This window comes from Tamandua tetradactyla, chromosome 18 (genome assembly GCF_023851605.1).
Source record: "Tamandua tetradactyla isolate mTamTet1 chromosome 18, mTamTet1.pri, whole genome shotgun sequence".
Taxonomy (NCBI): domain Eukaryota; kingdom Metazoa; phylum Chordata; class Mammalia; order Pilosa; family Myrmecophagidae; genus Tamandua; species Tamandua tetradactyla.
The window spans coordinates 77,326,580-77,338,693 of NC_135344.1; the positions used below are offsets into that span (position 1 = coordinate 77,326,580).

Below are 12,114 nucleotides of genomic sequence, written 5' to 3' on the forward strand. Positions count from 1 at the left end.
AGCCCCGCGGGGCAGATGCCCTCCTTACCCCCACTTTGTAATTGAGGGCTTGGGGTTCAGAGGTGCTGTTGAAAGGATTCGAGCCCCCTCTGGCTGGCCTCAGAGCCTGGCTTTTGTCCTCTGGCCGATGTGCATGTCCGAGGTCTGGTTTGAGCATTTTCTAAGGTGGTGCTGCATGCTGGACCCCGTGCCCGCATGTCCCTGGCGGGCACTCACTGCAGTCCTCAGGAGCCCCGTGTGTCCAGCCTGCAGCTCTCTTCCTTGTCAGGGCCAGGAAAGGTGGTGACCAGCTGTTCCCAGGTATCATTCAGTCCAGCCCGGCCAGTGTGGACTGGGCACCTGGCATATATCCAGGATCTGGTGGTCTGCACCGAGGCTACGTGGTAATGAGAGAAGCTTTCCATGAGCGAGTGTGCCAGTTTGAAATGGTGCACCTACCCTAGAAAAGCCATTCTCAGTCCTAATCCCATTTTCTATAGACAGCTGTTTCTTCTAATCCCTATTCAGCATTGTATGTTGGAAACTGTAATTAGATCATCTCCCCAGAGATGTGATTTAATCAAGAGTGGTTGTTAAACTGGATTAGGTGGAGGTGTGTCTCCACCCATTTGAGTGGGTCTTGATTACTTTATTGGAATCCTGTAAAAGATGAAACATTTTGGAGAAAGAGAGATTTCTGAGAGAACAGAGAATTGCTGCAGCACCACGAAGCAGAGAGTCCATCAGCCAGTGACCTTTGAAAATGAAGAAGGAAAACATCTCCTGGGGAGCTTCATGAAACAGGAAGCCAGGAGAAGAAGCTAGCAGATGATGCCGTGTTCACCATGTGCCTTCCAGATGAGAGAGAAACCCTGAACTTCATTGGCCTTCTTGAACCAAGGTATCTTTCCCTGGATGCCTTAGATTGGACATTTCTATAGACTTGTTTTAATTGGGACATCTTCTCGGCCTTAGAACTGTAAACTAGCAACTTATTGAATTCCCCTTTTTAAAAGCTATTCTGTTTCTGGTATATGGCATTCTGGCAGCCGGCAGACTAGAACAGTGAGGAGCAGGTGGGTGGCTCTGTGGGGCGGAAGCAGGTTCTTTTTGCTCCTTGCTGTCTCCGGGCTCCTGAATGCTGCCCGTTGCCATCCTGCAGGAGTGGATGCTGCTCCCGAAGGGGTCAGAGCCTGCTGTGGGCTGGGCCAGGGGTGGGGTGGTGGGGAGCGTGAGCCTGGGTAAGTGGGACAGGCGTGGCCGGAGGGGGTCGAGCAGAAGAGTGACCATGGTGTACGGGGGCGCGGGACACAGCTTGTTCCTCTATGTCATCTCTGTTGCCACCAAAAGAGAGGCAATAGCCCCCCTTCTTCTTTCACCCTGCTGTGCCCGCCTTTTCCTTTCTTTTTGCCCCCTTTTAAGCTGTTTTTTTTTTTTTTTTTTTTTTTTTTTTGCATGGGCAGGCTCTGGGAATCGAACCTGGGTCACCAGCACGGCAGGCAAGAACTCTGCCTGCTGAGCCACCATTGCACCACCCTAAGCTGGTTTTGTAACTGGGTGGGGTTAGCTCAGAACCCCCTCCTGGGCATGGCCCTGCCTGGGACCCCAGGGCGGGGGTGCCTGGGGTGAGTGGGTCTGTGAGCGCCATGGTACCCTGTGGGCTGTGCTGGCACTGACGGGTGCTCTGGCTGCACGTCCTCCCCAAGGTTGTTGGCTCTCTGACCTGGCTGTCCCCGCGCCTTCTGGGCGCCTTGGAAAGGGGAACCAGCCTCTGCTTCCCGACTTCCCGCAGCAGTGCTCGGGCCTCTCTGGGCCTCCCAGGCGCTGCCGAGTCTATTGCTGGAGCTGCACCTGAAAGCCGTGCCCGGCACCCCACTTTCCTCACCAGAGGCGCCTTCCACTGGCTCCCCAGCCTCGGGCTCCTCCTTCGCGCTGAGCGGCTCAGCAGGTGGCCCTGCGACTTCTTCGGCACCCACACCACATGCGTCGGTGATTACAGACCCTGCTTCATCGGGCCCTTTATTACTATTTGGGGGGTGGGGAGGGCACCTTGGACTGTGGCGCCCTCAGGCTCTGTCATTTTAAAAGGTGTTTTTTTGTATAATTGCAATTTTCCCTGTTTGCAGCTTGTGTGTTCATGTGTGTGCGTGTGTGTGCGCCTGTGTGCGCGCGCTGGACTCGAATGTTCTGAAGTCCGCGCTTGCTTCCTGAGGCGGGAGCTAAGGCAAGGCCCTGCTGCGTGCAGAACTGGCGTGGAGCCGGCCAAGGACTCGTGGCCGCGTCAGCGCAGTCAGGGGTGATGCGTGGGGCCAGTGGATGCGCTCCTGCACACTGTCCTCTCCACGTCCATTTGTCCTGTTGCCAGCACAACTGCATGTCACCCAGGATGCTAGGGCGGGAGGGACCCTGAGGCCAAGCAAGCCAGGGCTGGCCGCTGACTGGACACAGCCCGAGGCAGGGCCTGGGATGGCCCCGACCGGGTGGGGACCCAGCCCAGAGCTGCCCGGGACCTGCCGCGCCCAGCCCTGAGCTACGTGACTGCACACCTGCTCACCCTGAGCTTGGAGGAGCCTCCACCTTCCGCACGGAAGTCGCCTTCGGGGGGGCTGCGGCTGAAATGGGTCCCCATGCCTGTCCCCGCACCTCCCCATGCCTCTCCACGCCTGTCCCCGCGCCTCCCCATTTCTCCCCACGCCTACCTCGCACCTGTCCCCACACCTCCCCATGTCTGTCCCACTCTGAGCTCTTTTGGTTGCTTTTAGCTTAAATGAGTTACCAGGAGGGTGACATGCTTCATGGACTTTTTGGTAAACAGCACAGCGTCAGTGTGGCTCTTGAGGTATCATTGATCTCTCTCTCTCTATATATATATATATTTAATATATATAATATAATATATATATTTACCAACCCCAAGACTGAGAGCTCAGCCTATTGCTTTGGTTGTCCCCACTGCTTGGGAAAATATCAGGAGTTCTCCACATGGGAAAATTGAATCTTCCCCCTGTTTTAGTTGTTAAATTTTAAAAGAGCGCCTCCGTCCGCCCAGGTCCCCGGGGGTTTCCTGTGCTCCCCGTGTTGGCTCGCCCCTTGAGTTTTCCTGGCAGGTCGGGCAGGGAGGGGGCCAGACAGGGCAGGGCCGCGGGGCTGGTGGCTCCTGGCGTCATGGGGCGCCGCTGGCTTGTGGGTCACCTAGGCAACCGGCTCTTCACCGTGGAACAGCCTGTCCACACTGAAAGGAGATGAAAAAGGGAGCCCGCCGCTGTCACTCTCCTTTATGCATGACAGTTTTTTTCAGATGTTACTAGAATCTGAAAAAAAAAAGGTTACTTCTCCCCTCGGTTGGTTCTGTGCCCAGTTGGTGACCTCAGTGCCCCCCGAATTGCATATTTTTACGATGGATTTTTGTGATCACCGTCGTCTCTTGAATGCAGTTAAGTTTTAATTCCCAGGTGATTCTAGAGAGAACTACATTTCATAGGCTTTTTTAGGAAATGGGGGCAAAGCAAACGTATTCTACAACTTATTCACTTAGGTTTTGTGGGTGTTTTGAAAAATGCCCCTTCCTGTGGGGGTGTTTTCTGTTTGATGTGCTCGATTTCCTTAGTAACCGCGGCGCTGTCGTGGGAGGGGCTTTGCTGACAGTTTTAGAAGTGCACTGCTGAATGGATTTATTTCCTGGTTAGTCCTGCAGGCTTCCCAGGGCAAACAGGACATCTGTGCCCTGGACAGAGGGACGGCGCAAGCTCTCGGCGCGTGGCCCTGGGGACTCGGTGGCCTGTGTCTTGGGTACGTTGCCGCCTCCTCTCTTTATTCCTCCCCTTTTCTTTTGCCCTTGATTCCCCAGATTTCAGCATTAGGAGGCCTGGGGCGCTCGGTTTGGGCAAACACCTGAGATTTGGGAGGGTGTGGGAAGAGCTGTGGCTGGAGGGGTGACCGTGGCCGGTGCCGCCCCTGCTGGGTACTGGTGTTTGGGACCGAGTTCGCCAAAACCCGGCCCCGTCCCAGGTGGACATTTGGTGGGCCCTGTAGGCTCATAACTGGCCTGGACTGGTGGGTGATGGGAAACCCCCACGGGCCGGAGGGACAGAGCCAAGGGGCAGCCCCTGTGGCCAGAAGGGTTGCCTGCCGGCACTCGGCTCAGGACAGATATGCTTTGCTGGGTCTGCTGAGCCTCCCCGGGTCGCACTCCTCTGTGTTCCTTCCCTCCATATCACCTGCAGGTCCAGTGGCGTTCTGGGTGCTGGAGGGCTGGCCAGGGGTGGGGCCCTGTCCCGGTCTGGGGGGTGAGGGGGCGTGGCTCTGTGACCACAGGAGGGCTGGGACTCGGCCAAGGGAGCTGCGAGCACCGGGTCCCAGGTTAGGTGGGAGGGCCGAGTGGCAGGTGACCAGCAGCCGCTGGCCGAGGGCTGAGATAGGAAGGGCCACCGCCAGGGCTGCCTGGCCTGCCTTTCGGACCTTTAGGTGCTCTTGGGACGCCAGCGCGCGGTGCCGACTGGTGGGTGGCGGATGAGCTGTGGGAGCAGCAGGGCTCCGCGGGACGTCCGTGGGCCTCACCCACCACCCCTGCCTGTTCGCCGAGGCTTGCCCCGCTCTTCAGGGTCGGGTCCAGCAGAACAGACCGCTGCTCGGTGACCCCTGACCTGTGCGGTGTGTGCCTCTAGGAGGGGGTCTCGATTGTGTTATTGGTGGTCAGGGGGAAGTAATCTGAGCGCTGCCCAGAAGGAGTTTGCGTGCAGGGCCCCCAAACCGCCGGCAGCGGGGTGCCCTGGTGTGCATCCCTGCTCCCTTCTTGTGGCCCCACAAACCCCACACCGTAGAAGTCCTGGGAAGGCCACTCTTCACCCTTCCATGGCCGGCACACTGCTGCCGTGCCTCCCTTTTAGAAGAGGCGGGTTCAAGAGCTGATGGCGAGAAACCCAGTAAAAGAAAAGTTGGGTTGTTTTTCTCTGTTCTAGCCATATCTACCTCAGTCTTTCCGTAGTCTTTCAAAATGCAAGATATAACTAAAGTTTTAAAATGACCTTGTGCAGTGAAACAAATTCCCACCCCCTCCCCCATACGGCATCTGCAGCGACAGTGAAAACCCCTGCACGTGGCACGTATCTTGCCAGATTCTGTCAGAGAAAGAGAACAAACAGCCCAGCACTTCCGCAGACGAAGCAGCCTAGAAAAGGCCCAAGAGCACCAAGCTTTTAGGGCAGGTTGTCTCCGCCTGGCAAGACACACCCCCTTTCCTATAACTGATAGGGGTAGTGCTGGTGGGTCGTACCCTGAGGGGCTGATTTAGGCTTTGGGATGCTGAAACCCTGGGATGGCTGACTTTAAATAGAATGCTGAAATTCATCACGTTTTCAAGTACTCCAAAACCACGGCTTATGTCAATAATTTATTTTTTAATTAAAATACGGTTTTGCCTGCTCACTAAATGTAAGGCCGCCTATTGGGTTGTGCCTATTAACTGAGGTTGTTACTGCACATACACGGAAGTGATACAATTGGATTTCTTTTTTTTTTTTTTATTAATTAAAGAAAAAAAAAGAAATTAACCCAACATAGATGCATGATCATCACTTCTTAGTACATTTGCATCGATTTAGGAAAAGAACTAGCAAAACAACAGAAAAAGATATAGAATGTTAATATAGAGAAAAAAATAAAAATAATAATAATAGCAAAAAAAAAGAAAAGGAAAAAGAAAAAAAAGACAAACAAACAGACAGACAAAAAAACAAAACAAAACATAAAAACCTATAGCTCAGATGCAGCTTCCTTCGGTGTTTTAACATGATTACTTTACAATCAGGTATTATTGTGCTGTCCATTTTTGAGTTTTTGTATCTAGTCCTGTTGCACAGTCTGTATCCCTTCAGCTCCAATTACCCATACAATTGGATTTCTTAATAGGAGTAGAGTACTTCATCAGTAAGGTCATCCTTATAACTAGTCTGTATTGGGGATTTTTACTTCGTTACCTTGTATTTATTTATGCTTAGAGGAAAAAGGTAAAAACATTCACTGTCTTTTTTCCTTTTCTTTTAACCAGCGGTCTCCTGCTGTGTGCTCTGTTTTCTTATGTCCTTTTTCTTTTTTCCCTAGCTTGATGGTAAGGCTACAATTTCTAGAAATTGGTTCCAAATGAATTAGGCTGAAGTGATAACCCTGGGAACAGAGCTGTTTTCACCGATGTGGATTCTTGCATTGCAAACCCCTGGTCCTTTGCCTCCTGCCCCTTTGCTGTTAGTGTTGGTTCTGATGTTAGACCTTTGGTTTCCCTCTTAAGGGTCATTTGAAAACTGCTGAACCACATCCTGCCTGTGGCCCATCCTGGGACATGGAGGGCAGTGGACACTAGCCTCAGGCCCGGGTGCCTCTCTGAGTCCTGGACACTGGCCGGGGAAACTGCTCCTTTTTCTGGGTACTCTTGTGCTAGGGGGACCTTTCTGGGAAGGATGTTGGAAACACGTGGCACCTCTGCAGCTGCCAGTGGCCTGGAGGCTTGGAGGAGTGCACGTCCCTGCTCTGGGGGGTCAGCGCTGGGCAGAAGACTCAGCCTTCTCCCTGCCCCTCGGAAGCACTCAGGAAAGGGCCCCTTGCCCCTGGAGAGCTCTTTGCAAGGTGGACGTTCGCTCCGGAGAATGCCTTTAGGTGGCTCTGCCCTGCGCCTCTCTCCCTCTCTGTGGGTCTGCTGATTTTGATGTTCCTGCAGGTCATCAGAGATCAGAGACTAACCTCTCTCTCTTGAATTTCCAGCGTCTTCCTGAGGGGACAGGAGAAGCACCAGAGAGTGTCAGAAGAGGCTGAGACCTGGAGAGAGGGCGCTGGCGGCTGAAGGGCTGCCCAGGGCCTCATCGTAGGAGGTGGTCCTTGCACCTGGTGGGACGGCTTCCTTGGCCCCTGGCCATGGCCTCCATCCTCTGGCTGGACGGCTGATGGGACCCTCTGCCCACGGATCTGGGAGCAGGACAGGTGGGCGGGGCAGGGACATGGACTCAGACCCGCAGAGATGGAAGTGACCTGAGCCCCTCCCCCACCTGGCGTCCTCCAGGACAGCTGCAGAGCAGAAGCCGCCTGTCTGGGGAGCAGTATGCAGGAAGCTGGCTTTCAGGCCACAAACGCATTCACAGGTGAGGAGCCTCCATTTCAACTCCCGTTGGTAACAAAACAACAAAACAATGGCAGAAAATGGATGCGCATTTGTGTTTGTGAACCAAAGGCCGAGCAGAGTCAAGAGGTGGAGGCTGCTGGGGTGATGGATTTGGGCACAATAACAGCGTGCTTTCCTCCTCTCTCCAAACAGGAATTTGAAAAAGTGTCTGGCATTTTATCATTCTGTTTTTGCTGAATGACAGACATGCACAACATTTGGAAATGTCTGTAGAGTACCTCCAAGTCCCCGTTCTCCAAGAGAGGCATGTCCCTTGCGAAGCAATGTTCAGGGGACGTGTCTTTTAAAGAATGGGGAAGACTCTCCCAGGAAGAAAAGTAATTGCCGCTGAGTAACGTCTGCCCTGTCTTTAGTTCCCTGCCTCAGATATGTCGTGTGCAGGCCGTGGTGAGAAGGGGCCGCTCAGCTGGAGGAGCCCTGCGGGCTCCCTAAACGAGGCCCCTGGAGAGGCCACGTGTCACTAATGGGGGTTGATGCAGGGAAGGGGTGCCAGAGCATGGCCCCAGATGCAGGAGCTTTTGGTTCGGGTCTTGGCTGTTGTATGAGTCACTTATCCCAGGGAGACCACTTAATTTTTATGGGCCTCTGGCTTCTTGTTTGTAGACTAGATCTGGTGGGAGCCTGCTCAGGTGGGACCTGCCTAGGTGGAACCTGCCTAGGTGGGACCTGCCCAGGTGGGAGCCTGCCCAGGTGGGAACCCCCACAGGTGTGAACTGTCCAGGTGGGAGCCTCCCTAGGTGAGAGCCTCTCCAGGTGGTACCTGCCCAGTTGGGACCTGGCCAGGTGGGACCTGCCTAGGTGGGGGCCTCCTCAGGTGGGATCCCCCCTCAGGTGGTACCTGCCCAGGTGGGTGCCTGCCCAGCCTGTTTCATTGCCCACCAGGGGATCAGAGTTCCTGCATTTGACCCCTTTTCCCCATCTGACTCCTGAGCGCTCACCTTACTCTCAGGGACCCGGCTGTGCGGTGGGGAGTGGCTGAGGCTCCCATACGGAGGCCAGAGTGCAAGGCCCCCTCCGCACCCTTCTGGCTGCTCACTCCTACGTGCTCCCAGGTCTTAACCACCCTTGCGATGTTCTCAAAGGCCCTCCCAGCCCCGCAGGCCCGCTGGCAGTGGCTCTTTTTTTGAATTCTCTGAACCTTCCTTGGATTCTGCCAGGAGAATTCCTGTAGTCAGGACAGTGCTGAGTGCATTTTAAGGTCTGATACGTGCCAGCCGTTTTGCTGTCACTTCTACAGCCTCCTACTGCTGGATGCAAGGCCAGCCCTCACCTCCCCACACCGTTTTCTGTTCCTTTGTTCCCCCTCTCTCCGCACCTCTTGGGCCCCAATTTTCTTAGATTCTTTTAACTCATAGTTTTCCCAAGAACTCTGTTTTTTACTATTTTGCCTCCTCTCAGGTGCTTCAGCTTACCTGAGTAAAATAATAATAGTAATTATGGCAATAACAAGAATAGCTAGTATCTTTGAGAACTGACCGTGGATCAGATGCTAACTGCTTTAACTGAATTAACTCTTAAACTTCATGGCTCCTGGGGGCCAGTATCAGTACTCTCATTGGACAGGTGAGAAAACGGAGCTCTCTTACACCCACATTTCTTTTTTTTTTCACATGGGCAGGCCCCGGGAATCAAACCTGGGTCTCTGGCCTGGCAGGCGAGAACTCTGCCACTGAGCCACCGTTGCACTGCCTCTCAGTTTTTTGTTTTATTATTTTCTTAGAACACAGGATTTAAAAACCTGTCTATATTTTTATCATTCTAGATTTAACGTCAGTTGATATGGGATTTCTCAGAGGAAAAGCTTTTGGTCACAGATCTCCTATTATTGGAAGTTTTAAGAGTCACTAGAAATGCTTTAGGTCATACTTTCCAAACTTCAATGCGCCTGTGAATTTCCTGGGGCTTCTTTAAAATGCAGATTCTGATTCAGGTGGGGGCCTTGGGAGCTCCCCCCCTCCACCCGGCCCTGAGCTTCTGCCCTTCTAACAAGCTCCCAGGTGAGGCAGTGCCGCTGGCCCAGGGGGGCAGGCTCTGGGCATTAGGCCATGCTGAGGGCCTCTGCAGACGCTGTGTTCGCAGCCTTGGCTGCATGTGCTCACCTGGGTAGCTTCCCTGATGCCTCGCCCCGCTCTCAGCGTTGTGATTGTGGTGGTCTGGGCGTCATTAGAAACAGTAAATCAGGATCTGCAGCTAACGAGGTCCCCAGGTGCCCTGTGCAGTACAGCCTGACAGCACTGAGGGCCTGGACCTCGCAGAGGGGGGTTGAGGGAAGGGTGGGTTGGGAGAGCAGTTTCTTGAAAAAGGAACTGATTTATCCCCTCATTTAAGGGCTGACAGGCTTAACTAAATGCCCATCCTTAAAACAAACTATAGGTGTGGGATATTACTGATCGTAATGGCAGTTGAGTGCAGCGCTTGGCTTCCCAACTGCACTGTAGGAAATAACCAGGTAGTAAGACAAAGGGAATCTAAGTACCTGGCCTTTTCTTGGGGTGGGTCTCTGTGGATTTTGTGCATCATTTTTACCCCTTGCCTGATCTTCTCATCTCTCTTTGCCCACATAGTTTGTAAAGTCACTTATGCTGTAGGATAGAAGGATAGGTTTTCGATCTCTGCCCATCTCTGGTTGAATCTGTGATTGTTTTCTTTTTAAGGTATTTTTCTTTAATTTTTATTGGAGTAAAAGATACAAAATTGACCACTGTAGCCATTTTTTTTAGTGTACAATTCAGTGGCATTAGGTACATTCACAAAGTTGTGCAACCATCACGATCTCCTTCAAGAACTTTCCATCATCCTCAGCAGAAACCTGTATGCATCTAGCCATAACTCCCCATCCTCTCCTCCCCTCAGCCGCTGATAACCTCGGTTCCACTTTCTGTCTGTGTGAATTTACCTGTTCAAGACACATGATCTGAGTAGAACCCTACAATGCTTGTCCTTTTGTGTCTGGCTTATTTCATTTAGCCTGACGTTTTAGAGGTTCATCCATGCTGTCACACGCATCAGCGCTCCATTCCTTTCTGTGTCTGTGTAATAGCCCGTTGCATGGGTAATACCACACTTTGTTTATCTATTCGTCTGTCGACAGACACTTGAATTATTTCCACCTTTTGGCTATTACTATCCCCGCTTTCATTTCTGATTTTAGCATTTGATTCTTTTTGTTGTTGTTGTTCCTTGTCAGTCTGGCTAAGTATCTTTCAATTTTATTGCCCTTGTCAAGGAACCAACTTTTGGTTTCATTAATTTTTGCTATTTTCTATTTCATTTATCTTCATTCTAATCTTTATTATTTCTTACCTTCTGGTAGCGCTGAGTTAGATTGTCCTTCTTTTCCTAGCTTGTTAGATCGTACAGTGAGGTTATTGATTTGAGATCTTTCTTTTCAAATGTAAGCGTTTACAGCTGGAACGTTCCCTCTAAACTCTACTTTCTCTGCATACTTTAAGTTTGGCAAATTTGTATTTTTTTTTCTTTCCATCATGATCAGAAAAGATATCTTGCATGATTTTGATGTTTTTTAATATATGAAGACTTGTTTTGCATTCTAACATATGGTCTTTGCTGGAGAATGCTCTCCATGCGCTTGGGAGCAGTGTGTGTTCAGCGACCATTGGGGTAAGCGCTCCGTTGACGTCTGGTTGTCTGACCATCATTGAAAGTGGAGTACTTGAGTCTCCGTCTGCTGTGGTGGAGCTGTGTCTCCCTTCAATTCTGCCAACTTCAGCTTCACTTTTTTTGGGGGTCTGTTGTCAGTGCACATGTGATTGTATTACATTTTCCTGCTGGGTTGATCCTCTTATCCGTACATAATGTTCTTCTCTGTCTCTTGTAACCTTCATTTTTAAAAAAAATTTAAAGTCTGTTCGGCATGACAAAAATACAGCCATCCCAGCTGTTTTATTGGTTATTTTCATGGGACATCTTTTTCCATCCTTATACTTTCAACCTCTTTGGGTCTTTGTCTCTAAAATGAGTCTCTTGTAGGCAGCATATAGATGGCTCATGTTTTTTAAGAAAATATTTTAACAAATTTGCCAATCCCTGCCTTTTGGGGGGAAATTTAATCCAATTCTTTAAAATAATTACCGCTAAGGAAAGATTTACTTCTGTCATTTAGTGATTTGTTTTTTGTATATTATTTATTTTTTGTTTTTCAATTTTTCTGTGATTTCTTTTTTCTTGTATTTATTGATTTGTTTATGGCATACCATTTTGATTTCCTTCTTCTTTTCTTTTTGGTATGTTTTTAGTTATTTTCTTAAAGAACACCTTGGAAATTACCGTTGATATCTGAAATTTATGACAGCCTAGTTTAAGTGCTACCGACTTAATTTTAGTAGTATACAAATGCTTTTCTTCTGTATATCTCTTTATATTATTATTGCCTCAGATTATATCTTTATATATTGTGTGCCCATTAACCTAAGTTTATAATTATTGTTTATGCATTTTCATTTTAAATCATGTAGAAAAAAGAAAAGTTACATATCAAAGTACAATAAAAGTGGCTATTTTATTTTTATAATATATTTTCATATAATATAATATATTTTAACAGTGCTCTTTATTTCTTCTTATGGTGTCAGTGGGAGCAAGCAACAGGCTGGGGTTCCCACCGTAGTTGGTTTGCTCTTCTTAAGCTTTTTGACTTCAGTCTTTTCTTATCCCAGGGCAACTAAAGATGCAGATGTCTCAGTTTCTGGAACTGAAGATGCAGTGATATTGCAGATTCTATGCGCTCATGGAAGAATCTTGGCTTAGAGGTTGAGGCTCTGTCCTTGGCTTCAGATATATTTTAAGGCAAGGCTGAAATCACCATGCAGTCCATTACACTTCTACTTAGGGAAATTTGTCGCTCTGTATTTTATGTTTCCATTCTCTTCCTTGACGGCCTCATAATTTCTAGTTACCAAGAATTTAGGCTGTAATCTGGCTGGTCAGGGAAAGCCCAGAGATTTGTG

General features: G+C 50.1%; 1 protein-coding gene across 6 annotated transcripts in view; it reads left to right on the plus strand.

Annotated features, from left to right (window-relative positions):
* The window catches only part of LDLRAD4 (low density lipoprotein receptor class A domain containing 4), a 394,962-nt gene that overhangs the window by 130,265 nt on the left and 252,583 nt on the right, over positions 1 to 12,114 (plus strand). For 4 of the 6 annotated variants that reach the window (XM_077136063.1, XM_077136062.1, XM_077136064.1 and 1 more), the window contains exon 3: positions 6,733 to 7,106. In XM_077136063.1, the coding sequence (XP_076992178.1) occupies positions 7,067 to 7,106 (40 nt within the window). In that variant the 5' untranslated portion in view covers positions 6,733 to 7,066. Of the gene's footprint in view, positions 1 to 3,665; positions 3,769 to 6,732; positions 7,107 to 12,114 lie in introns of all 6 variants that reach the window. The other 2 variants (XM_077136067.1, XM_077136066.1) reach the window with 1 other exon arrangement.